The following is a 26,818-nucleotide window of genomic DNA, read 5'->3' as shown; positions in this document are numbered from 1 at the left end:
GGTGTTGGGTGGATGGTTGGACTTGATCTTAGAGATCTTTTCCAACCTATGAGTCTATGATTTTCAAGCAGCCATGTCCACCCTCCCAGCACCGCGCTGCATTTTTCTGTTCTTTTTCCCTAGAAACCAGGCTTTGCATGAGCTGAGTTTTCAGTGCTGTGCGGGAGCTGTCAGCGGTACATTAGTTCAGATCTATAGCCAGTAGCTTGGGCAGATGAAGGAGAGAGGGGAACAGCAAGAAGTATGTATAGAATTTCTTTCACGTTTATCTGGCCTGCAGAGGCTTTGGGATCACCTCAGCCCAGCTTTGGCTGTGGCAGCAGGAACTTGTCTCAGAAAAGATAACTGTAATGCTGATAGAGCTGCCAGCGGAGCTGTGGGTAGGTCTCGGAGGTTAAGCACCGGAATGAGAGACTCTCTTTGCTACCTCCCCAGAAACAACCTTCAAAGTTGCTATGCAACACCTGGTCTTGCTGCCTACTTTGTTCCCTGCAGCAATGGCAGAAGCAGGCGATGGGACAACAATTCCTTGACTTTCTGCCCATGTCAGAGCAGCAGAGGAGTTAGAGGCTATTTTCAGAGGGATGACGAAACCAAAGAATCAGATCAGATACATCAGCAAGTTGCATCTCCCCTGAGCAAAACTACCTCTTCATTAAGCATCAGTTACTGTACTTGGATAGCACTGAGCTTCCATTTATTATATTTATTATATGAACTAATTATAGATGCTGCTTTTAAATAATGTGCAGCCTAGCCTCTTCCTTGTGGTTTTATTATTTATCATGTGGGAAGGAGTGACAGGGACAGACTGGATACCCTGGTTTCAAAGTCCCAGGCAGCCACAAGGCCCGTTCTCTTTCTAAGAAGCCAACCCATACTTTCCTCCAGCAAAGCTTTCCTGAGCTTGAGGTATGCTGTAGCCAACCTTCCTCTTTTTGTTCCCTGTGGTTCAGCCTCTGAAATTTGCATCCCCCATCTGTGATGACGCTGAACTCCATTTCTGCTTGCAGGGAAGAAGGAGAAGGTGCCTGCTCGGAGACAGCGACCTGATCAAGACTTGACTGAGGAGGAGCTGGCTAGATACGTTCAGGAACTGCAGAAGCATCAGGTTAGCATGAGGCTAGGAAGGTCTGCTGGCACGAAGTCTCTCCTTGCGAGAGGGGTTCCCCCTGCTTCTGTCGTTTGGAGACTTCTGGTGGAAGGGGGAGCACAGTAAAGGGGGATCTCCGTTGCCTGTCGGGACAAATACAGGTCTGATGCTTTGAAGTATAAGAAGCCAGTGTTGGCACTGCTTGTGGATGGACCACAGGCTTCAGGCCACTGCCAGCTCCTGTGTCAGTGCAGAGCTTAATTTTTTTGCTCTCTTTCCCTAGGAGACGGCCGAGAAGACCAAGAGAATGAGCACCAAGGAGATGTAAGGGGCCTCCACGCTGGAGGAGCCCAGGAGGATGGGCCCAACCTGCTGCCCTGTCCTCCCGTGCTGATGATCTCAGTATGCACAAGTGTCTGCTACAGTTGCCCAGTCACAGATATTTACATTGTATAGCGATGGGTTATTTGTTTTGTAATACACAGAGAATGGGGCCAGGAAAGGGGAGCAGAGCCCACCTGTTCAGGGAGCTTCATTGCTGGGGCCTTGGAAGGCTGGGAGGGACTTACAGCAGCCTCTGGGACCCCTTCCCAGAGCAGACAGCTGCTCCTTCCAAGAACTAACAGGGATTTCTTGTTCCCCTGGATCTGGGGAAAGAACGGAGGTCAGTGCTGGATAGAAAAGGGGGTCTTCAGTCGATACAATCGTCAGCCCCGGCCTCGGCTGCAGAAGAACAGGCCTGATAGTTTTGTGGCTGAGCACGAGTGCTGCAGGGCATCATTAGCCAAGGACTTTGCCCTGCTTACCCTCCCCATTGGTTCGAGCTCCTCAAAGCTGGTCAGCCTGGTGTGACGCCTGGAAGTCGTGGTGCCATGCTGCTGGCATGAGTCCAGCATGTTCCTCCTTGCTTTCCACCGGACTGTCCCCAGCAGCTCCTCCAGTACATTGTGGGCTCCAACACAACATGGTTCCTTTTGACCTCATCTTACTCTCCCCGCCCCCTCCTTAGAGGTGCTATCATATTTTTTCCTTATCACATTCACATGCTGACTCCCCCTTTTTTGTTTTGGTTTTTTTTTTTTTATTACTTTATTTCCTATGGTAGTAATTCAGCTTTTGTATGTTTCGTAGCTCTAGATCTTTCAAGAAAACCCAGCCTGTGGGGTTTTGTTACTGACAGTGCTGTAATGCTCATGCACAGTTTGTATCGCACTGCACTCAGCCACCGCAAGCGCCACAAGCAGCTGGTGAGCTTGCACTGCAGGGTATCTCTCAGCTGGGGACAGCAGTGTCCCTCATGGGAAGAAGAGACAGGGCTGGATGTAATTAGTTTCACCAGGCACGGACTGACACTGCAGCTCTCTAGCTCTTGTGCCCTTAGCTGGCGTTCACCGTGTGCTCAAACTCCATGCTCATGCCTCTCTGAACTGACCAGAGGGGAGTGCCAGGTAGTCTAGATGGAGAGAGTGACCAGGCATTCCCATTAGCAGGGTATCCTGAAAGGCGCAACTACACAGAAAACTGTTCAGTTGGAGTCTGGGCTGTAAGCATCATCTTGGGCTTTCCATCTCCCTCTGGGGTGAGGCAGCAGCATTATTCTTTGATTCCAGGTCTGAGTTTGGAGTCAGGGCTGGAAGCCTCATTACTGATGCATTTCACAGTGTCTTTGATCAGACTATCTTTGACTGCCCTCATATCCCTTCATGGGTCATTTTTGTCTGACCCCTTTGTCAGAGCATTGGTCCTAGATGTAAATGAAATGTTGTTCTGTTGACAGTCACCCCTGTAGCCTCAAGCCCAGCTGATTGTCTCCTGCAGTTGTCAAATGTACTTCATACACACACCTGAACATCCAGTTACCACGTTCCCTTCGTGCCCCTGCTGTGCACCCCAAGCAGTTCCACGTACCCTGAGATGACTGCTTGTGGCTTCCATCTTCCTGTTCGTGAGCAACTTCAGCAGTTGTTGCCAGGTGTCTTGCAGTCCCTACTGCTTACTCAAGTGAAACTCCACTTGCATCTGCAAAAGAACGTTCTGCTGGAGTGAAGATCAGCAGGACACTTGTCCCAAGCTTCCCCTTTTTGCACAGTGCTTTCCTTTGAGAGGAACAATGAGCTGGTATGCAGCAAGTGTAGGAAAAGAGGAAAGTTTGGTCCCTCCTGTGGTCTCACCCATGAGCCAGGTTTGTTAAGGGCTTTCTGGTCTTTGAGCTGTTTTTGTGGTGTGAACCCAGAGGACTTCCACTGACTTTGGCACAGCACTGCATTTCCAGTGAGAATCGTAATCTATCCCACCGTCCTCAGAGTTTTGGCATAATAAATGCAGAAGGGGGCTGGTTCTTTTCCCGCGAGGGTCTGGGTCTGAGAAGCTGTCACCTGTGATGGTGAGGGGAATGAGTCCACAGGAGCTGAGGGTAGTGTGGACAACGCTACACTGGGACGGAGTCACTGTTTGTGGTCTGGCAGCACTGGAGGAAGTGGATGGTGGAATAGGAGCACGTGTTAGACATACCCTCGCTCCTCCCCATCAGTGTGAGCGAAGCAGCTTCGTGTGCTGGATCTGGAGTCACAAGAACATTGTTAGTAAATGTTGTGCTTTATTCTGACCCTGCTCTGAAAGGTAGTTCGTGCCTCCCAGCTCACTTCCCTCCAGCTTGGATCGTTAAAGTGCCTTAGAGAAAACACAACAGCTTGCCTTAAAGGCTTTCCCTGGGTGGGGATAACATCTTGTTGTCCAGTCAGGAATATCTCCAACTGGGAGAACCAGAGCATGTGCAGGAAGGGGAGGCTAGTCCACGGCTGAAGAGCTTCTGTAGGCTGCGTTCTGCAATACGTTCTCTCAGCCCCCTTCCTGTCCCCGAGGACGGCTGCTGGGGGCAGCTGGAGAGGTGGGTGCTGGCGGTTGAGGTTGGCAGAGCCTGCGCTTGCACTGAAGCAGAGGGGTGGGCTGCTGCCTCGGGCAAGGCAGGCTGAGCTCTCCGACAAGCCATGCCACAACGTATCCTCGGAGGGCCTGGGGCAGCGGGGTGGGAGCGCGGCGAACGCGCCTCCGGGCAAGGGGCTGCTGGCTCTGTCTGTGGAGCCTTTTGCTCCTTCTGCCCTCGAAGGGGAACGCAGCCGTGGAGAGTGGCGGGTTCTAAGGGCTGCGATACCCAAAGGGGAGCGGAACACCTCGCCTCCCCGCGCCCAGGGGACGCGCAGCCGTTCGGTGGGCGATGCCCAGGCTAGACCCCGCAGCAGGCTGGCCGGTCGCTGACTTTGGCTGCTGGGGAAAGAGGTGCAGGAATTCCAGCCATTGCCCTCGGGGACAATTGCTGTACAGACTGCAAGGGGCAGGGAAGGCATTTTTTTTTTTTCCAAGAAGCCAAATTTAAGCAACAAAGAAAAAAGTCCCACCCCTCCCTCTATATTCCCTCCTGTACGTGTGTGAAATTTATCAGTATTCTGTAGGATTCCTTAGTGCACTTATTTTACTTGATTTTGTAATTTTTTTGAAGCAGGGGGGTTTGGATATTACTGCCAAATAAATAAAATTTTAAAAATAATGTGTTTTGTTTTATTTGTCACAAGCAACATTCCTTGTTTTCCTCTTCCAAAAAAAAAAATCATGTCTTTTTGCACATTTATATGCAGATCTCAATGCGCTTGACAAACGTGAGTCACAACTGTCTCTGTTTGATAGCTGGGGAAACTGCGGTACAGCAGCCACGCACTCTCAGCGATGAGGAGATTGCTCCACAGCCCTTTCTGTATCCCCTGTCTGCTCCCCCAGCAGATGCTCCGCCTATGGCGTTGGGAAAGAAAAACCTAGCAGAGCTCTTGCACCTCTGACCCGATCACGAGATGAATGTGAGTTAGGGTCGTGCTGCTGACAGAAAGCGCAGTGCAGAATGGGAAGAACACAGGGGGAAACGGGCGGTGAATCTGCCCCGCGTGGCATCGGGGAGCCTCAGCTGAAGAACCTTCTGGTTTGGGCGGTGCCTTTCACGAAACGGATGGATCAGGTGGAAGGAACCCAGAGGCAAGTAAAAATGGTAACTAACGGCCTTGAAAACGTGACTTCCTGGGGCAGATCAGAAATCTTAGGCACAGTGAAGAAGGAAAGCTCTAAATGTTTGTCTTCGGGTGGAGACTGCTACCAGGATGGACCTACCCATCGCGCTGTGGCGGGTGGGCCATTAGCTTCAGTTGCAGCAGTCAACGCAGATGTACCTGAGACATGGGGGAATGCTTTTGAACGCCAAGGTTAACAAGGAACTGGAAGACGCTTCCTCGATATTTCACAGGCTTCCTCCTTGCATGGATTTCAAGACCAGACTAGAGTAACAGCTGTCAGGAACAGACCAAGTAGAGCTGGTCCCACCCTAAGATGGGAGAGCAGGCTGGTGACCCTCCTGAGGTCCCTCCTTTTTCTGATGTGACCTTATGAAGACAGGGCTGAATGGCTCATTCAGCCTTTGCTGAACTGAATGATGAAATGGCCTTAAACGGTGTCACGTGCCAGGAGGATAGTGTCTTACCATTCAGCATCGCCCCTTGCATGTTACTCTTCACACCAAATGCCCTCTTTGGCGGGTACCAGCTGCTGCAGGGGCACTCTTCACTGTGGCGCTCGGTGCCCACTCACTGCTCAACTGCAGAGTGGGTCTGCTTTATTACCTGAAGTTCTACCGCTAGAATTTCCCAGGATTTTCAGAAGGAATGAAAGGAAGCGTCAGCCACAAATTTAGCTAGATGGCACTATAAATACTTTGCCTTGCGCATCACACATACGTACTGAAGCAAAATGATTTGGGGGTGGGAGAGAGGAAGACAAAAAGTCTGTTGCCCACTGCTGGCAGGGGCCTGGCAAAGGCTCTGGCCTGTCTGTTTATGGAGCCAAGCACATCTGAGTATTGGCGAGTTGCTGCACGATAGCTACATACTCTTAAGCACTTCATAATTCTCCAGCACTGTTAAGTTTCAAACTGAGAAACGGGCTATTTAAGTGGTTGATCCGGACTCTGCACTGCATTTGTAAGGTATTTATTCACTTTAACTCTGAAGATGGGAGCAAACTGACCCATAAGGCAACTCGGTTCCTGCAAAAAAATGAACTAGTTCACAGGACACAACTTTGGGAGAACGCAGGCTTAAAACGCTGCAGGAGACGAGCAAAATCCAGGTGACCTTACTCTTGTGTTACACAAAGCCTCCCACAAACTATCCTCATCCAACTGAAACACCACAGCCTTTATAGAGTGGGCAAAACTATCCTGAAGAGAAATAACAATACTGAAAGAAATAACTGTCTATACGGGTACAGTATCTGCTCTTATGCAGCTGTCTCTGGGTTCGCGTCAGGGGCTGCATCCGTGAATCCACAGAGACTTAAAAAACAAACGAAACCAGCCCAGTGGAAGGTGGCCTGTCCATTCCCACCCACTACGGCAAGACCCTTTCTCGCTGGCTGGGCGCAGCCCTGTCAGCTCCCCGCTCTCGGGAACGGGACCTGCCGCTTCGAAATACTTGTAGTGGCAAACTCCAGAGTTCCCTGGAGTGCTGAAAGAAGGACAAGTGGACCACGGGTTTCATCTCCAGTGTTCTGGACACCTTCGAACTCAGCACCGTTGCTGTTTCCCACATTGTTTTTAAACTCTCGGCGGGTACAAGCCAACTGTGGTTTGTCTGCGTTTCTCCCGCTCTCAGGTGACAGAGACTTCTGCAGATGAAGTGTTCCGAGCAGGCGGGAGACGGCTGCTCTCTTCGGTTCACAGAATCACAGAGTGGTCGGGGTCGGAAGGGACCCCCGTGGGTCACCCAGTCCCAGCGCCCTGCCGAAGCACGGTCACCCAGCGCAGGCTGCATCCCAAGGAAGCAGTCTCCTTCCTGAGCCCGGGCTTTCTCAGGGCAAAAGAGAAAATCCTCTCATTGCCCCCTCACGCTGCTGCTGCTGCTTCCGATGCGGGATTGCTGATTGCACCGCCGTTAGCCCGCGTCCAAAGGGCGACGGATCGAAACCGCCGATCTGGAGCTGCCTGTTCGGGCAAACCCCGGCGGGAGCGCCGGCCGAGCCCGCGGCCCGGGGCGGTGCAGGCCCGGCCCCGCCGCCGGCAGCCACAACGCGGTGCCAGCCGCTACCCCCAGCCCCTCACCTCCCTCGCATGCTCGTTCCGGGGCCGCGCCGACGCTCGCTGTCTCCCCGCCGCCCGCCCGCCGGCGCCCCGCAACCTGCATAAGAGCGGGCGCCGCGCTGGGCTCTGCGGGCGGGCGAGCCCGGGATCGAGCATGGGACCGCGGGGGCCACTCAGGTTCCGGGCGCGTGACGGGGCGGGGCGCGGGGCCGTCGGTCGGTGCGGGCGGGATGGCGGCGGCGGCGGGCGGCGAGGCCCCGCAGCTGGAGCCGGAGCGGCCGCGGCGCGGCCCGGCGGCGGAGGGCGAGGAGCAGGAGCTGGCGGCGGAGCTGGCGGCCCGGCGCAGCGCGGAGGCCCGGCGGCTGGTGCTGTCCCCGCGGCGGCTGGCGGGCCCGCTGCCCGCCGGGCTGTCGCAGTGGTTCCCGGCGCTGGAGGTGCTGGACGTGAGCGGGACGGGGCTGGCGGAGCTGGGCGCGGAGCTGCTGGCCCTGCCGCGCCTCCACACGCTCCTGGCCAAGAACAACCGGCTGGGCGGGCCCGGCTCGCTGCCCAAGGGGCTGGGGCAGGCCCCGCTCGGCCGCTCCCTCCGCGTCCTCAACCTCAGCGGGAACCGCTTCGCCGAGGTGCCGCCCGCCCTCCTGGGCCTCCGCGGGCTGCGGAGCCTCAGCCTGGGCGGCAACCGCCTGCACGACATCCCGCCCGACATCCAGGAGCTCTGCAGGTGAGGGCGGGCCGGGCCCCGCGGCACGGGCTTTGGCCCCGGGGCTGGGGTGCGAGGGAGGGCCCGGCGAGCCCGGCCGGCCGGGTGTTGCGGCTGCGGAGCGGGTCGTCGCCGGCAGCGCTCATCGTGCCTCGCTCGCTCCCGCCCGGCCCCGGAAGGCTGCGGGCATCGCTGCGGCTAACGTGTCTCTTCCCCTTTGCCAGGCTGAGTTCCCGCAGCTCGGAGCCGCTCTTCGGGCAGGCGATGGGCCTTCGCGCTCGCCGAACGGGCAGCTCTTGAGCCAGCAGTGTGCCCTGGCTGCCAAGAAGGCCAATGGGATCCTGGGTGCATTGACAGGAGTGTGGGCAGCAGGTTGAGGGAGGTTCTCCTTCCCCTCTGCTCTGGCCTAGTGAGGCCCCATCTGGAGTACTGTGTCCAGTTCTGGGCTCCCCAGTTCAAGAAAGATGAGCTACTGGAGAGAGTCCAGTGGAGGGCTACGAGGATGGTGAGGGGACTGGAGCATCTCTCCTACGAGGAAAGGCTGAGGGAGCTGGGCTTGTTCAGCCTGAAGAAGAGAAGGCTGAGAGGGGACCTTATAAATGCTTGTAAATATCTCAAGGGTGGGTGTCAGGAGGATGGGGCCAGACACTTCTCGGTGGTGCCCAGCGACAGGACAAGGGGCAACGGGCACAAACTGGAGCACAGGAAGTTCCGTCTGAACATGAGGAAGAACTTCTTCCCTCTGAGGGTGACGGAGCACTGGAACAGGCTGCCCAGGGAGGCTGTGGAGTCTCCTTCTCTGGAGATATTCAAGACCCGCCTGGACAAGGTCCTGTGCAGCCTGCTGTAGGTGACCCTGCTTCGGCAGGGTGGTTGGACTAGATGACCTACAGAGGGCCCTTCCAACCCCTACCATTCTGTGATGGTGTGACTTCCTCTTCCTCAGGATGCCCTGGTGCCGGGGAGGCTCTGCTAGTGACAGTGTGGTTGCTTTGAGTGTTGGTGGCTTTGCTTTAATACAGATCCCGAGGTGAGAGCAGCACCTGGTCTCATGCAGCACACGGCTGCATGAGGGACTGCACAGGAGAATAAAAGTCTGGTTGTGGCTTATGCAAACAATGGGGCCTTTCTGCTGATACAGCTCCGGTCTCATCAGGATGCTTGCTGGCATGATTGGGTTTTTGTTGTGTTTCTCTCCACCCATCTGGCTCGTGTAGGTCTGACAGATCAGCTGATGGATCTTCTGCGGTGTAGAGCCCTAGGCTGTGCTCAGGTGCTCTGGAACATCTGGCTCTGGGGCTGCATCAAACCACCGCAGGCCGATGATGTAGAAACCTGCGGCTGAATCACGGCAGTTAGGAACGTTGGTGGGGTGGGAATGGATCTTAGGTAGGACTGGGTATCGACTGCCCGCATTGACCTGGGATAGGGATTTGTGAAGCCTGCCGTCCTCCTGGGCACGCCTGACTTGCGACACACGTGCACCTCAATGTGTTCTGCTGGTTTCCCAAGCCTCGGACTAGCCCCTGTGTGGCTCTGTGCTAAGGCTTTGGGTCTGAACTTTCTCCAGCTCTTTGCCAAGGGACTTGCCAGAGGCAGCCTCTCGCACAAATTCCAGCAACCTTGACCCTAAGTAGCTGGATTCGCCCCGATGGCTGAGTGCGGGCTGCATCCAGTGGAAGCGCAGGAGTGCTGTCTGCCACGGTCCTCGGTTGGAGGTACCAGAACTGCTTGAGTCCTGGTGGGAAATGGTTTTGTCTGCTGCAGTGTAATACGATTGGGTACGTGGCTTTTGCCCAGACGGCACAGTGTGCGCCTGTTTGAGGATCTGGAGCAATGCTGAGTTAAGCTAAGTTTGAGAGGTGCTATGAGGCATTTTGGGTGCTAAAGAATGCCCATGACGTTCTCAGCAGATTTGAGATGCATCCTGGGCTGGGGCTGTCATGGGAAGGAGCAGCCTCAGCTTTGTCTCTGCTCAGAAGCAGTTGCTCCAGCTATAACTCGGGAAATGAGGGCAGTGTCACCAGCTTCATGGGGGAGGAGGGCAGTTGTGCGTGAGAGATGATCCACGTTGCCTCCATAGCAGGCCCGGTAGCATCCAGGATGTGGCTGGGATCTGATCGTTGCACCCAACTCTGAGGCAGAGGCTCTCTGGTGCTGCTTACATGATCCCATCTGTGGCTGTAGTTTCTCTCTCTCTTTTTTCTTTTTCGCTGCTGACCCCGGGAAGGCACCAGGCTGCGTAGCACTGCATGTGGTGCCCAGTGGGCTGTGTGCTGTGCTCCATGCTGCACCTCTGTCCAACCACTGCTGCATGGTTACTCAGCCTTGTTCCTCTGGCCTGCCCTGAAGCAGGGCTCCTGTTTGTCCTGTCCGGCAGCTTTTCTTGAGCTGGTCACGCTTGAACCCCAGAATGACAATTCTGAGAGGGCGAATGGGGACAAGGCTATTGAACCGTCTGTTTATCGTTACGAAGTGATGTGTCAGGTACAAAAACTAGACGAGATCCAGCTTGTGTCTGCTGCCCACGTGATCACGGCTAACTCATTGAACTTCTGCTAACGTGTCACCATAGTGCAATTGAACTTTAGCTCAAGATAGCAAATCCGTGCTCCACCAGGGTTGTCAGCTTCTTTACCACTATGCCATCAGTGACTCTTCTGTATCTGAGACTGCTTAAGTAACAAAAGGGAGCAGCACACTTACTTACCAGAGCTGGGAGAAAACATTACTTTATAATCTAATATTCCTCCAGAGAGAATCCTGAATCTGCTTGTCGGGAGCCAGATAACCAGTGACCTGACACCTTTGACAAGAAGATAGTTAAATAAGTACTGGAGAGAAACTGCTGCAAGCCCCTGCTCTTGCCTGCCAGCGAAAGGGGTGTCCACAAAGTGAGCGTGCATAGTATTGAAATGGGTAAAGTGAGCCTGAGCAAGGACAAAGTAGAGTCAGCTGTTGTGGCAGCGCAACATGGAGGCATCTGTTCATCTCTGAATGCTGGGATGGGAGGTGGGACCTGATGTAGGTGTTTGGACTTCTGTTGACCTCACAGCTCAAGCTGCAAGTGTCTGTCTTGCTGTTGCTGGCAAGCCAAGACTTTGAGACTTTTTCCATATGCAGCTGCCCATAAAAGAAATTTTTTTCATGTCTCGTGGACTCTGAGACCACAGAGGAATGCAGGCAGCACATTGGCTGGACACGTTCCTCCTGCTGGTACTAGAGTTCCCGAGGCCAGCAGTTTTCTTCTTCCTGTGACCCTGGCAGCTTCCTGTTTGCTCCAGTCACTGATTACAGAGCTGAGCAGAGTTGCAGAGATCTAGAAATACTTCCTATGTTTCCAGGGAATGTCTGAGCTCTGATGAGATTTAAAAAAAAAAAAAAAAAATTCTTTATAGCTAAGCCTCACATCTTTCCTCTGCAGCCTGTACAGTTTACTGTTGCGTTTCTGAAGGGGTAGAACATCAGTTTTAGTGAAGGCGAAGAAAATAGCAGGTAAGGAGTCTGTGTGGTGAAGCTGAAAGAATAAAAAGCTGGTGGATCTGATCTACCGAAGGAGAAGGAACATGCTGGCAACTAGAAGTACAAAGGCCTTGGAATGAGAGATGTGTGCCCTGTGTTGTTACTTACACACATGGAGATAATAAAGCCACAACTTTGCAGCAAGCTGAGGTCAGGCATTTTGTGCAAAAACTTCTCACTAGCGTGTTCTTAGTGGTGTGGCGAGTTAATGAACAGCAGTAATAACCACCGCCATTCTTGCTGCTGTCTTGTCTTAATCCTTCCAGCTGCAGCCATCTGCCCCATCTTTGCTCACGCAAATGTTTGTGTGCAATGCAAGATCCTGCATGGAAAGTGAGTGCCTTTCACCTGATTATCAGTTACCTCCTAGGCCGTTGTAGAAGGACCACCTATAGATGTCCTGATGCTTGAAGCTTCTTTCATGTGGCTTCGTAAGTGGATGACCATGGTTGCTCGGGTGATGCTGACCGTAACATGCCAGCACCGAGGATGAATAGCCTTTGCTTCGTGTCTTCCATTAGGAAAACGCAATGCTCTTGCCTCCTAATTCCACTGTAAGTGCCTATGGTGACCTGCGGCAGCCTCTTACGTTTCTGAGAATGGTAAGTGTGGGCCCTGCTGAGGGGTTTTTTAATCATGTTGAGGCTCTGCTAGCTCCTTCTGTATGCCCACCACCCCCAGTTATTTTTCAGCTAGCAGTGTCAGTACAGTGCAAGATCTGAATTGCAGCATTGGCTGTTGCTGTGAAATTAGAGTAGAAAATGCGCCAGATGGTGAGAGAGTTGCTCACCTGTTTCTTCTTGCCAGGTAAAAGATGAGCTTAGCATAGGTAGTCAAGAGTGTCATCTTTTCTGTAGTTCTCCCTCCAACATTGGTTGTGCTGTGTTTTCAGTGTGAGATGTTGTGGTCAGTCACCCTCTTTCAGACTCGATTCACAGCCCCCAGCAGCTGCTGAGCTATGATCTGCATCGACGTCCCACCGCTGCTGTGGTTGTGTGTACCCTTGCTCTGCTGGTCAGGCTGGGGATGTGCGAAGGGGCATCGTGTATTATGGCTGGTGAGCTAGAAATGCGGTCATCTGCTTGTGCCCGTTCTGGGTAGGATCTGTTTGGCAGGTGTGGTACAGTTCAGCTCTGATCTTCACTGTCCAACCGTAGCTTCTGGCCTAAGGATGCACGGATTGCCCTCATCAGTCTGCACGCTTGGGGAGATGTCTTGCAAGTGGCCCATAACGGGAAGATTTCTCCAGAGCTTGGCGAAATGCAATTGATACCTTGAATCTCCTGATGTGAACTTCCAGTTTAGTCTTATTCTTCCAGCTGATACTCTCGTGCTCGGTAGAGCACCAGGAGCAGGCGGAAGGAGCTTGGAAAAGAGCCGGGCTCTTTCCAGGCATCCGCTGTGCCTGCTTCTTCCCTTCTTGCTTGGATTGCTCTAGTAAAGCTCAGTTGTGCAAGGGCTGGGATCAAAGGCCTCAAACACCTGACTGGATGCATCCAAGTTTTGTGTAAATGCTTAGATGCAAAGAAAACCAGAGTATTTGCTTTTATTCATGGGTAGTATGAAGCATGTTAGACAAGCATATGCTTAAGAACGTCTGTGTGGGAAAAACGGCAAGCGAAGCTTTGATAAAGATACAGCATTAGGAAATCTGCTTGCTGCCTCCCTTTTTCTTCCCCTCTTCAAACGTTTTGCAAATAGTTTTCAGACGACCGTTTGATCTTGAATTTGCGTGTCGGCAGAGGCTGTGCAGTTCTCTCGGGAATTAGCAAATCGTAGAACAGGGTTAACAGGAGTGTGTTGTGGGCTGCTTTTAAATTCCTCCCTTGCATGAGCCTCAGAACGGCCCTGGAAATTTCTTGCTAAAAAGTTTATCTTAAAAAGACCCGGAGCTATTACAGGCTCCGTTGTTTCTTTTCAGATTACCTATTTAGATTTGTTTGATGTCAGCTGTTAAATTTTATCCAAAGAAGCATCTGCGGGGAAACAGGGTGGACTGAAAATTTGAGTGTCTTCTATGCCAGAAGACATTCTCCCCTTGAAACATGACTGTGGAAGTGTCGTGGTAATTGGCAGGGCATCAGAAATACCTCTAGTGCTCAGAGTGAGCTCTTCTTATTTCCTGAGTGTTTTGGGGCTTTTTGATTTGCTTTGTGCTACGTGATGACCTGGAATCCTCAAGGGTATATTCAAGTGAGAAGGTGTGATCTCTTGGCATGTTAAACTTTGCTGGTACCACCGGATGGATTCACAGTCGTTTGAGCATTTCCCCACTCCCTTCCCGTATGTAAAGGGATTTTACTCTGCTGCCTTGGAGCTCAGTGGTGTGAAGTCCCCCGCTAGAGAGGAGCGACGCGCGATGGGCTTGGTGTGCCGGCTGCTGCGTGCCAGCAATTAGTACTGACCGTGCTGAGCGAGGGGCCTGCGGGCTGTGAGACTGGAAGGGACGCTGGGCTTTCAGTAGCGTATTTGTAAACATTGCTAAAAGGCAGGAGAGAAAGTGTCGGCCCCCCTTGGTTACTCTGTCAAATGGGGGGATTTCTCTGTTTTCACTGGGGTGGATTTTGTGAGTGCTTGTCCCCCAGCTTGAAACTCGTTTGGCCAGATCCTGCGTGGCCGGTTGGAAATACATCATTTATTCTGGCTTCAGAAATGGGAACTGAGCTGACGTTCGTTGGAGGCTCGTTGCTCTCTGGCTTTTCTGAGTTCCTGGACTGGCTTTTGAAAGTACAGAAGAATTCCAGCTCTCTGTGTACACAGCGATGCACGAGACCTTAGCTGGCTTGTCCAAATGACTCTGCAGATTAATGATTGTCAGAAAAACTGGGCCTTAGTGTGAAAGGTTAGCTAGAAGTATTCACTGAGCTCAGGCCCGTCTCTGCCATGGTCCTCCTCTGAAAACCCGGGGTAAACACTGTGTTAGAGGGGATCTTTTGTGAGGAGAGCAGAGCTCAGCGGTGCCGAGCGGCAAGCTGCCTCCCGAGTAGGACAGCTCGAGAGCCAGCGTTGCCTTGGCCTCTGGGTACGGGCTTAGCACGGCACGGAAGTCAGGGCGGGAGCAGAGGAGCTAGGAACGAACCATGGCTCCGGTGGCATGCTCAGTGCTCATTACAGAAGGGTCGTGGCTCTTGGAAGTCCTTGCCGGTGTCGTGGTCGGCTTTGCTCAAACAGTTCTTGACACTTTGATGCAGAAATGGCTGTTATTAATTCTTCCATCTTGCTCAGCCAAGACTAGGCTAGATCCTTCTTTCCAGCACATGGTATTTGGGGCACTGGAGTTATGGATTTCTTTTGCCTGCTGAGCAGTGTTTCAGTGGAAGCTATAAGAATATATAGCTGTGTTTAAAATAAGTTTGTTTATTGTTTTAAAACCTCCTCCGTGTGCTTTTTTTTAGACGTTTACTGTCTAATTCGTGTTTTAAGTTGATATTGGAAATTCTGAATTTGCTATACTAGACTGGGCCCAGTTAGTCTACTGACCTCAAAAAGGTGATTCAAAAGATATGTAAAAAGAAAAAAAAATTAAGAAGCCTTTTGTTGCCACTGCAGGAGTTATTTAGTGGATTTTTGGTTAGTGACAGTTTGTAGTCTGATGTTGGCAGTAGTATAACTGAGTGTTCTCATTACGCAGACTTTAAAAATAATGGATTTGAAAGCTCTAAGTAGTTTGTAGGCAGTGTTTTTGCATACTTGCTCTGTGTGATAAGCTGATCTTGAAACTTACACATCTTGCACCTTGAAATGAATTTCAAAACCAATATTTACTATATAATTTGCACCCCTCTTCCCCTTCCCTGGCAGTATGTGGTTTTATGCAACCTGACTTCACAGGCATTACTGTCTTTGAACGCCAAAGGTGAAGAGTTAATTATTCACTTTTCCTAGGAAGTGGAGACTTGTACATGTCTAAACCTTGTTCAAGCATTTCTGTCTGCATTACTAGAATTCCCTTGCCCAACAATTTTTAGCATGGGGTCCAGCAATGGCATGGAGTTAAAATATGCCTAGGAATTGTATGGTCAGCAGTTAAGTTCCTAATGAGAGCCAAGCAGCCTAAATCCACCTTGGGGAAACAATGCAGGTTGAAGGAGGAATTTTGGTTAAAACTCTGGGCTTTGTTAGGGGATCAAAATTTAATTAAAAATAATCTCCCTTTGACCTGGTCTCTGCACAGCAACCTTCTTCCTACCCCCACCCGCAAGTTGTCTGTGTAGACGAGAGGCTACTTCTGGGCGGTGAGGTTTTTGGTGGTGGTTTTTTTCCTGTCTACTTTCTTGCGTGTTCAGAGTAACCTCCAAGTGTGCAGTCCCACCTTACCGCTCAGCTGAATCAACTGTAGTTAATTTCTTTCTTGTAGACAAACTCAATCTAAATGTAAGGCTTAGAAATGGCTAAATTTTGTGCCCACTTTGTCAAATCTCAGGTATTTAGCTTGCCCCTGACATACTTCAGAAAGGTAAGCGAATCTGGGCGAAGTTAAGCTCCGTGAGCGTCTTCTCATATGTTGCAGAGATCTGTCCTGTTCGTTGATGATGGGCAGATGGACCTTTGTGCTGTGTTAGTCGCCCCTCTAGCCCAAGCAGGTGCTGTCATTGGATCTTTCGGGTTCAAGTTTCTTGCAAGGTGTGAATGAAATAGTCCCTTTGTACCATTCTTCTGCTCCATCCCAGGGGAAGCCTCAGGGAGGAGCTTCTCTGGTGCTCCACACATGCTGTGGCGCAGTTGCAGGGTTCAGACCTTCTCTGGGTCGACCACCGTGTCCCTCGGGTGGTTTGGCTGTGTTTCTCTGCCAGCTGTATCCATAGCCTCTCTGAGGTGCTGTGGTGAGATGAAGGTATCTCCTGTTCCGAGGAGGTTATAAGCTGTTCTTAGCCGGACAGAGCCTGGATGACTTCTCTTGCCCTGGAATGAATGCTTGGTAGATCAGAGGGGGCCAGTGTACACCGCAGTTAGGCAGCTGGCCTGGGTAGGTGCTGGACATCTTGAACCACCACGAGTACTGCAGACACCTATGGACAGGAGCATGGGATCCACCTTGTTCCGGCACAGCAGTAAGTGTTGTCTGGACCATGGTTAGCAATGGTGTGTCTTCCCAGCCAGAGGTACCCAGACCTGCCTTTGCTCTTCCAGACAACATTTGAGAACAGAGGAGGAAAGCTCTTTGAATCTGTGAAATGGGGACTTGAAGCTGTTGCGTGGAAGAGAAGTGCTGGCCAATTCTTCTTCATAGAAGGGCAGAGATGCACAGCAAATACTGGCTACTCCACCTGGCAGAAGGGACCTGGTGCCTCTCTTCGTTCCTGTCTCCCATCCACTGAGTTTTTGCAGGATGTGCAGTGATTTTTTTTTTTTTTTTTTTTTTTGGTCTTTTATGTAGACCCAAACTGCAGTTAAGCCCAGCTAATGTTTTTGGTAGCTTTGGGCTCCATGACTGTGGTAAACTGAAATCAGTCTACCTGAGAAATGGCATGCGTGTACTTGTGTGACTTAGATGCACTCTGTGCTGTTGCAGCTGTGGTGTTGTCAGTATATGTATTGTATCAAAGCAGGACTGGCTGCCCCTGACTTCTGCTGAAAGGTTGCACTTAGCCACTGAGGAGTCAAATGATACCATGAAGAGCGACTAGCGATTATGCAGGGCCAGGATTTTCAGGGAGAGCCACTGCTCTCTTGCTTTGCTCATGCTGAAACCCAGAGCTCTCGCTTGCTGCAGCAGGAGATACATCAGTGCTGCAGACCTTGCGTGTGCAGGCTGCTCTTCCTTGGAAATGCAGGCAGGAGCTTTGCATGTGGGGTTGGAGTAGGAATGTTTAGTTGCCCGGTGCCTACCTACAGATGTGATGGTGACTGCAGGAGGCTGGAGGTAAATCTCAACGTTATCTGTCGTGAAACAACAGCTCAGTTGTAATTTTGGTGTACAACTCACTTTGTTTTTTTTTCCCGTGGCAAATTCTCTCATACATAATTAGCTGTAAGCTTTCTTTAAGAAATGCGAGAGATGAGGAGACCTAGTGTTAAATGAAACTGGAAATGACCCTAATGAAATAATGCAGTGTTTTCTCTTCTCTTTTTCAGTTTAGAGTTTCTGTACCTTGGAGGGAATTTCATTACTTCAATTCCACCTGAATTAGCAAACCTGCCTTCTCTAAGCTATCTGGTTCTGTGTGACAACAAGATCCAGAGCATTCCGCCTCAGCTAGCACAGTGAGTATTTACTGTCATCAGCCACCAGCCATAATTAACACATTGAACTCTTTCTTCTGCATGTGTGGATAGAATCACCTGGGAGGACCTATTTGTCCTTCAGTTGGTTAATGTGACTAGGCTTGAACAAGGAGATCCTTAGCATGGTGCACTGCAAGCACAGAATCACAGAATGTCCGGGGTTGGAAGGGACCTCTGTAGGTCATCTAGTCCAACCCCCCTGCCGAAGCAGGGTCACCTACAGCAGGCTGCACAGGACCTTGTCCAGGCGGGTCTTGAATATCTCCAGAGAAGGAGACTCCACAGCCTCCCTGGGCAGCCTGTTCCAGTGCTCCGTCACCCTCAGAGGGAAGAAGCTCTTCCTCATGTTCAGACGGAACTTCCTGTGGTCCAGTTTATGCCCATTGCCCCTTGTCCTGTCGCTGGGCACCACCGAGAAGAGTCTGGCCCCGTCCTCCTGACACCCACCGTTCAGATATTTGTAAGTATATATTAGGTCCCCTCTCAGCCTTCTCTTCTTCAGGCTGAACAAGCCCAGCTCCCTCAGCCTCTCCTCATAGGAGAGATGCTCCAGCCCCCTCACCATCCTCGTAGCCCTCCACTGGACTCTCTCCAGTAGCTCTTCATGTTTCTTGAAGTGGGGAGCCCAGACCTGGACTCAGTACTCCAGATGAGGCCTCAGACCACTGATAGATAATATGGAAATCTAAATCAAAGGGTTATGGAAAAAAAAGTCACGAAGTGTACACTTTAAGGTGAATTAATAGATTTATACAGGAAGCCCTAACAAGTACCTGAGCAACTCAGGAAAAATAAACTGCCATTCTGCTGCATTCTTAGTGATGAATGCTTGGTCTGTTTTGTCTTTCACCCAAAGCCTTTACGTGTGTGCTTATATATCGTACCATCCCCTCTGTTCCCTTGGCGTTTCTCATTCTAGGATCTCAGAATGTTTTAGTGTTTGTTAAATCCTACGGCACAGCTCCAGAGGATGAGCTACTGCTTTATCTGTTTCGTAATGGAGGAAAGAGGACACTACGAACTCTGTACAGATAGCCTAAGATGGGAGGTGAAGAATTCTGTGTGTAGCTGTAACCTGAAAAGCAATCGGATGACAGCATGGAGTTTTCCAAGCTGGAATTCGATGGCGCACTGGGATTATTCTTGATGTACAATGTTTAGTGATTCCAGTTATCTTGTAACTTGTACTGGTTTGAGAGCATCCCTAGACCCTGTGCTGGAGCGTTGCTTTGTGCTTCCTGAGAGATGAGAACGCCTGCTCCAAAAGCCAGGAAACTGCTTGTCACCCGTGCCGATGCTGGCCTGGCCTGGCCTTGCTTGGCTTTTGAGATCTGGTAGTATCGCAGCACGAGGTGCTGCAGCCGCAGGCAATGAAAACATGGGGTTTTCCAGGGCTGGCTGCCTACCAGCAACCATCTTTAATGGATGAGTGAAAGCAGGTGACTTATTCAAAGCATTGCATGGAACCGTTCTTGATGTGTGCACTGGGTACAAGGAAGCATTGTCTCCCTCTGGAAGCACTCGGTTTTGGTACGGTTGTTCTGTGCTACCTTTTTTGGGGAGGAGCGGGGTGGGGGGGAATGCTGAGAGGGACAGCAGTATATTTCAGACTGTGTTTCTTTAACAGACATTCGAGAGCTGGGCCGAGTTTTTTAGGGCGTTGTGTGTGCTGGAGTAACAGCAGCTCCTTTAGCATGAATTTATGCTTTAAAAGGAAGAAAAGCCGAAGGCAAAGAAATTGGTGGGAGAGAGGAGAGTAATCAGGTCTGTGTAATGCAGTTGTGGAATGATTTTGCTTGCACATCTTGATGGAGTTTCCATCTCCATCCTTAGGCTGCACTCCCTGCGTTCCCTGAGCCTGCACAATAACCTGCTGACTTACCTTCCTCGAGAGATCCTTAACCTGGTTCACCTGGAAGAGCTGAGCTTGCGTGGGAACCCACTGGTGGTTCGGTTTGTCCGTGACCTGACCTACAATCCCCCGAGCCTTCAGGAACTGGCTGGACGCACAATTAAAACTCGGAATGTTCCTTACGCTCCCAGCGACCTCCCGGAGAATCTTGTCCGGTATCTGAGCTTGGCCAGCAACTGTCCCAATCCTAAATGTGGGGGTAAGTTTGTCTTCATTGCTCTGCTTCCTGCTTTTACCTGATGGGTTTTCTTTCCCTCTGGCTTGCCACGACTTTAGTAGCTCAGTCAGGTTAGCTGTGTTGCTGCATCCAAATTCTAGCTGTGTTCATTGGCTCCAGGTGTCCTGCAAACTTGGCTTTAAGAAACCTTGTTGGGTTAGGAATGATGTTCAGAGTTGTAGTGCTGGTTTACTGTGTTTGCATGGGAATGTGAGGCAGCGTTTCTGTCGGAGTCTTTGCAGCTCAGCCCAGCACTCCACTGTGCTTTTATGGTCTGAAGTTTCCGATCTGTCTGCCCTGGAATAGCTCAGACTAAGTCATGGGCAGGAGGACTTTTGCAAGCACTGTTGCTGAACAGCAAGCTTCATTTATGGATGGAAGAGAGGAGGCAGGCTGCAGTGCTTGGCAGTTACCAAGAGCAACTTGTTTAGCTCTTGCTTGGGACAACTAGCGTGTAGTTCCTGGAAGGAGAGGACTTCATAGAAAAGCCTGGAATACTTGGGCTTAATTTGGCTTAATGCTTAATCTTTATCCAGAGTCAATGATCTGCACATTTAGCCTTTAGAAGATTAAGGGGGGAAAAACAATCATTAATTAGTATCTACCTTGCAGTCATCGTGCAGGCTGTTATCTCCTTACAGGACAATATCAAAGCATGCTCCGTAAGCAAAGACAGAAGGGCTGGAACTTGTGTTGGGAGGGAAAGAAATGTTTCCTTTTTCAGTTTTGCACAGCTTGGATAACAGTGGATTGGTTTTGCTCTTTTTTACTTTTCTTTATGAATTAGTACAGTATTGCAGCATCGCTCTAGCTCTGCAGGAGAAAAGCTTACTCCAGACCAGCTAGGACTTAAAACATTGCTGGAAACTTCTGAAAATGTCAGTATCTAAAATCACTTGCTGTGACAGGAAGAGAACGTAATTGTGTGTTACAGCAACACAGTTGCCATGGGAAGTAGCATCCAAACTCAGCATGGTGGCTTCACTCAGGCAGAAGAGAAGTAGAGCTATGAAGGCCTATTTGGAACACATTTTTGCTACCTGGTAGAAGAGCTTTTACAAGTTTGAAAATAGAGTGGATGAATTAATTTGACATTTAAGAAGTTTGCAAAGTCCCAGCCTGAGATTCCTCGCTAACGGTTAGAGGAAATTGCAGAATTCTTTGGAAGTAGCTGCCCTCTGCCTTTTCGTGTAGGGTGTGCATTTCTGAATCATGTACCAAATAAACAATTTTACAGGATTATTTTTCTAACAAAGAAAAGAAATTGCACATTTCAACAGGTGCCCTGATCCCTTCTCTTCCTCCAGTGTCCCTTGTCCTTCTGCATCCGGTGCTGCGTCAATGAAATCCTAATCCGAGGCATTTGCACTAGCCACAACAACCTTGCAGATCTCTCCGTGCGGGGTCTCATGTGCTGTTACTGTCCCCTCTGCCCTTACAGGTGTCTACTTCGACAGCTGCGTCCGACAAATCAAGTTCGTTGACTTCTGTGGGAAGTACCGCCTCCCGCTGATGCACTACCTGTGCTCCCCCGAGTGCTCCTCTCCCTGCAGCTCTGCCTCCCAGAGCTCTACTTCGCAGAGCGAGTCTGACTCTGAGGACGAAGCCAGTGTCGCCGCTCGTAGGATGCAGAAAGTCCTTCTGGGATAACAGAGAGCGAGAGGGGAAGACTGGAAGGAAAGCGTGTTTGAGAAGTGGTGGTGGAACAGCAAAGCGTGAGCCTCCGGCCTGAAGGGCTCATGAGAAACTGTCCTCAAGCCCACGTAAGGGGCAGAACATCTTAGCAAGCCTAGCCTTGCTTGGTGCAGTGCTACTTAGGAGAACTAACTCAGTGGTGGACTGCCTGTAGGGTGCCTGGTGCCTGTAGGGTGCCTGGGGTTGTTAGAAACCTCTGCTGTCTGGGAGACACCCCCCCTCCCTCGTACGGGCTGGGGAGGGGGATTTGTTCTCACTGGCGGATTGAGAAGGGTTCTGATATGTGACACTTCACTGGACTTCAGTCGTCCTGCAGAGCAAAGGAGACTGTCCAGATCCTTTAACACTGTGGTAAATCAGAAACAGGCTAATGATGCCATGTGAGTGTATGTGGACCCCGATGGTTTATATAGTGTTCTGATTCTTTGCTCTCTCCTTTGATTTCAGTTACAGATTTTACACTCGTCCACTAAAAATGGGAGCTGAGGTTTTTTGTTCAGGAGTAGATTTTTCCGAACTCTGGTTGCTCTTCCTTTGCTTAGAGGCGTAGGGTGTCTGTGCTGTTACAGACGTTTCAGCCATCATAGAACTGAGCCACGTTTTTTTCTCCCTTGTTATACCAGGCTGCTCTTAGTGTTTCCTCCTAACTGTATTTGCTATTTTTCCTGCCTCTGCCTCTTCCCGTTACACCTGGAGTGTTACTGTCTTTATGGTGCCTTCAGAAAACGGAGGAGTTGTTTTGTGGAGGCTCGGTTTTACTTCAGACTTGTGGCTGTACATGCCTGTGCAAGGGACCAGATGCGATGCTCTGTATCATGGTTTTGAGTCTCAGCTTACTGGAGCAAATCTGCTTTTATGTCTGTGTATTGCAGGAAAGGTCTTGATTGACATTTCTTGTTCCTAAACAACCACGTCCCCCTGCTGCAGCTAGCTCTGCTGTGCTTGGTACAGAGTTCCTTTCCGTCTGTAAGGTCATCTGCTTAAAGTAGGCAGCAGCTTACTGAATTGCAAGTACTGAGAGAAGTGCCGCAGGGAATGAGGTTCTTTCTTATTCATAACGTGAGAGGAAAAGCGGTAGGGAGGCTGAGGCGTGTTGTCTGAGCATCGCGCACAAAGTGGTTTTCACACCCCTCCCGTATTTATTTGTTTCCATTTGGTCTTGTTAGAATAGCTGTGGCAGTCTGTTGGATCGTTGAAATAACACATTCAGTTATCTTAAACTATATTTAAAGGAAAGCTGCAGAAAATAGCTCAGAATTCTTAAGTATCAAGGAATAGCTTATAAAAATTAATATTATGAATTGACAGGTATCTCTAAATCTACTTTATGGGACTGTTTTGTGTTTTGCTCAGTGAGAGCTGCCTCTTTATTAATATTTAATGGCAGACAGTCCTCTTCGTGCAGCTTCAGATAGAGCAAATCCAACTGTGCCTCAAATGCATGAACAGAGCAAATACGTTGTGTTAAGAAGCTAAATGAACAAGAAAAACTTTTCTTAACCCACTTTGGTCCTAAGGGGAAGTTAAAAACCTGTGCTCCTCTGCTGCATTCCAAAAATGCATGTATCTGAATATTTTATGGCAGCTCTCTGTTAGTGGTCCTGTTTAATTATATTTGACACTTTATATATTGAAGCACTTTGATAATTCTACTCTTTGTAACTAGCTTTAGTGATTTTTTTTTTTATTAGACTACAATTTTTCCTTTAATGTGACCTGAAGAACAAGGTCTGTGAAACTTTGTACGTTCCAGTCTGTCTCGGTGTGCAGGTTGAGCTTCTTGCCTTGCATTTCCTTGACAGCACTGCTCATTTCCCTGGTTTCCTTTGGGGACAACTGGAATTTGAAAGAAATGATCTGGCTGTAAAGTAGCACCCCCCGTTACTAATCATTGCGACTTAGTCTGAAGATTCCCCACATGCACAGATCCACAGGGAACTTAAATTACATATGCTCTGTGCCTTTCCAAATAATTTCTTTGGAGTATATTTTTAAGACACAAAAAGGTATGTGTGCAAAGCAACTGCGTGTCACTTCAGCAAATTCTGTGAGGTTTGCGTGGTCAGAAGAACCTGCAGATGTTGAGAGAAACCAGCTGCATGCTGTTAGTTAAATTGGGATCAGTAAGTGGCCTGTGTTTTGTTCTTTGTTTCATCTCTTTCAGATGCTTCTTCCTGTCCCAAGTGAATATTGTCATGCCAGTGCTACAGGACAGTAAACTGATTGCAGAGCCACAGTTTTGAATTGGGTGGTAGTGTAACAGTAGTGAGCAACTGAGTGATCTGGAGCTTGGCTCTTCTGCCAGTGAAAGTGAGCCACACAAGTTGAGATCTCAAGATCTTTTGAGCTCAGGGCCATGAGATAGCACCTTCCTTTCTTCTCTTTAGCAGCAGCTGTCTTGAATCCAGGCATTTTTTCACTTCACAGAGTCAGATTTCACCAGGGTTTCTGTTTGCACAGTAGCACCTCTGTGTGTGGCAGGCTAAGACCAGTGGTGGCTGGTTCTAATTTAGCTCCATCCTTAACTACACTTTCTTTTCTAACTGAACAGGCATCCCATTTCTGCCCCAATTCTAATAGGGCTAATAGCCTAATCTTTTTTCACAGCTTCTTCGCTGTAGCCGGGTCAAAACTTGACAGCTTGTGCAGTTAATATCTCTATGCATTTTTAGACTTGATGAAATGTCTTATCTGTTAAAAATGTATATATATTCCTGAATATAGCTACCAAGTTTTCTTTTTGCTGCTGGACTTTAAAGTGCAATTCAAGTAAGTCAGAATTTAAAACGATAAAGGACTTGTAAGAAAAAGAAATGGTTGGTTGGTTAGGTTGGGGTTTTTTGCCCTCAGATGGATTTGAGAGGACTAGGGATGCGGGTTTGTACTGTAGTGCGTAATGTACTGAGCCCCTAGGAGTCAAGTTTTTCAGCAATTGTTAGCCCCCAAAGACTGGAAAAATGTACTGGGCAATAAAATAGGTAAGACACAACTTGAAAGTACACTGATGGACGGTAGGGTCTGGTTCCTACTTTCCCCTTCTCAGGAGCCCTGAGAAGTAGACAGCGGTTTTGCCAGCATTATGGCTCTTTCTGTCAGTTTTAAATAGTGGATTTCAGTTCCTACAGATGCGTCTCCAAGTGAAGTCTTCAGCAGTGTTTGGGTATCAGTCCCCTTGTTGCTACAGCAGCCCAGCATGTCCAGCGTTTGAAACTGTTCTTAAGCTGAGACGCAAGTGTGTGAAGCAGAGTTGCTCGTTCCCTCTTCCCCGCGGGGCCTGGGGCCCTGCCTGCATTCATCGTCTGCCTCGCCATCTCTCTGCCAAGGGGAGCTGCTGGTGCGTTTCTGAATGCAGGTCCTTAATGTGAGCAGTGGGGTCGCGTTAAAAACGAGCAAAATATCAATTTGACTGAAAGGAACTTACACAGTTGCCAATTCTTTTATGTTTCTCTAATAAGAGGTGAGACTTGAGGAAGTCAGTAATGAATATTTAAACATACTCTGAAGTGGCCAGATGCAGTTTTTCATGGGCTTCTGTCCTGGTCATTTTAAGTCTTTGAAATCTTGTGTTGAATTATAATGGGAGTAGGGGGGGGGGAGGGGAGAAGCAGCTCCTTTTTGTTCATTGCTCTTGTTGGCAATAATGAATGGAAGGAATTTAATCCAATGAAAGTAATGAAACTTAATCCCTGCAATGTGTCTTTGTTACCCAGTTCAAAGAACTATTTTAAAGCATCTGATTCACACTATGCCCTCCCTCCCCAACTGAAGACACTTCAAATGGACTACTTTAGAATGCACACTAATGCAGCAGTAACTCTATCTTGGAAACCTTGCTATTGATTATTTCATTTGCCTGCCTGACTTGAGGATTGATCTTTTACTGACCTGAACATTAAGTGTAGAAAGGGTTCTTATCCAGCCCTCTTGTTGAATTTTTATCGTGAGCATTTGTTTTAGGAAATCTTAAAGTGCCTTATGTTTTTAAAACTGTATTTTGCTAGAAATATATGAATGTAGACTATCTCTAACAATATTTCATTATGAGCTCTAAAACAAATTGCAAACATTAAACCAAAAATGTTATTTCTACAGTTGTCTGTCCATTATTTGCTGGTGTCTTGATTCCGGTTTGCTGCAGGCAGAACCCCTGCAGAATTGTAAACGTTTAAAAATGGGGCTGCACATGGTCGGGGAACAGAAGAGGTCTGACCCTGTGCTGTGTAAAACTAAGAGCAGGTGAGACTTCCAGAAGGACTGCTGAAACTCTTGGCTTTTGGGGCCTGCTTTTGACACCCGTGTGTGTTACCGACTGGACCCTGTTTTGCTTCTGGTGTAGTGTTGCAGAAATTTGCTCCGCAGTTTAAAGGTAGAAGTAGCACACAGGCAAGATAAATACATGAGCAAGAGAAGGCAGTGTCGTGGTGGAGTTGCCTGCAATGTGAAAAAACACTTTTAAGCTTCTTGAATTGTTTCCCTCTTAATATGCTAAGCCTGAAACCTGTAAATGATTTTTTGAATGTTAATTTTCTGATCATGTTAACTGGCTAATGTGTTCCCATTTCTTGTGTAATCCCATGCTTCCTCCTACATCCTGAGGAGTTTTTGTGATCTATTGCCAAAATGTTTCAGATCCTGCCGTGCAATTACCAGTTGCCAGTGCAGAAATGTGGTGTATTGGAAAATGGGGCAGTGGGGAAAAAATAATTACTTGATACTAACTTCAGTAGGAACTCTTTCAGAGATGGTTCAGCTTCAGGTATAATGAGAAACCTCTCAAATTATGCAGCAGCCCCATGTCAAATAACATAAAATACTGAGGAATGCAGTGACCTTGCCTGTAATAACCAGGCTGAGAATATTCTTGCCTCTTTTTGTTAACTAATTTAAAAGTCCCCTTCTCTGTGCTGTCTTAATACCCTTCTTATATTCAGAAACGAAATCCTGGAAGCGCTGGTTCAAAGGAGCCTCTGGTGGTCTCTAGACAAACCTTTCCATTTAAGCAGGACTATTGCCAGCTCTGGTTCAGGCGGCTGCGGGTTTGTCTAGCCGAGTCTTAGAAACCTCCAAGGGTGAAGAGTCCACAGTCTCTCTGCCTCCGGTGCTATAATCCCCTTGTGCAGAAGTCTCTCCAAATATCCAGTGTTGTCTTGACATTAGTTGCCTGTCTTCTAATCTCAAGGAGCAAATCTTGGCTCTCAAACTTTCTTCTCTGCTTTTAGCACTAATGCAGTGAGAAGAGTGTAAATAAAACGTGAGTTACATAGGTGCCTGAAGCAGATGCTCGTGATGTCAAATTGGCATTTTAGGCTCATGCAGAATTGCACAGATCTAAAAGGGAGCAT

The 26,818-nt window shown here is 49.3% G+C and overlaps 2 protein-coding genes across 2 annotated transcripts in view; both read left to right on the top strand.

The window, feature by feature from the left end:
* Window positions 1-4,608, top strand: part of FSTL1 (follistatin like 1) — a 56,522-nt gene extending 51,914 nt beyond the window's left edge. Inside the window, exons 10-11 of the mRNA XM_075437360.1 lie at window positions 1,014-1,111; window positions 1,377-4,608. Coding sequence (XP_075293475.1) covers window positions 1,014-1,111; window positions 1,377-1,421 — 143 coding nt within the window. The 3' untranslated portion in view covers window positions 1,422-4,608. The remainder of the gene's footprint in view (window positions 1-1,013; window positions 1,112-1,376) is intronic.
* A 2,827-nt stretch (window positions 4,609-7,435) lies between these two features.
* LRRC58 (leucine rich repeat containing 58) lies at window positions 7,436-25,567 on the top strand. Its single transcript, XM_075437349.1, has 4 exons — window positions 7,436-7,926; window positions 17,503-17,631; window positions 19,486-19,763; window positions 21,223-25,567. Exons 1-4 carry the CDS (start codon window positions 7,436-7,438, stop codon window positions 21,429-21,431), a joined length of 1,107 nt encoding a protein of 368 aa, XP_075293464.1. The 3' UTR covers window positions 21,432-25,567.
* Window positions 25,568-26,818: the final 1,251 nt, after the last annotated feature.

The sequence above is a fragment of the Opisthocomus hoazin genome, chromosome 1 (assembly GCF_030867145.1).
Source record: "Opisthocomus hoazin isolate bOpiHoa1 chromosome 1, bOpiHoa1.hap1, whole genome shotgun sequence".
In the NCBI taxonomy this organism is placed as follows: domain Eukaryota; kingdom Metazoa; phylum Chordata; class Aves; order Opisthocomiformes; family Opisthocomidae; genus Opisthocomus; species Opisthocomus hoazin.
Note: the sequence above shows the minus strand (reverse complement) of the source record. Positions and strands in the feature narration are given on the sequence as shown.

Excerpts from the sequence above, each read along its gene's own strand:
- LRRC58 (XM_075437349.1), top strand. The coding sequence starts at position 7,436 with ATGGCGGCGGCGGCGGGCGGCGAGGCCCCGCAGCTGGAGCCGGAGCGG. Across the intron at positions 7,927-17,502 it reads GACATCCAGGAGCTCTGCAG|TTTAGAGTTTCTGTACCTTG; the intron begins GTGAGGGCGGGC and ends TCTCTTTTTCAG. Across the intron at positions 19,764-21,222 it reads TCCCAATCCTAAATGTGGGG|GTGTCTACTTCGACAGCTGC; the intron begins GTAAGTTTGTCT and ends CTGCCCTTACAG.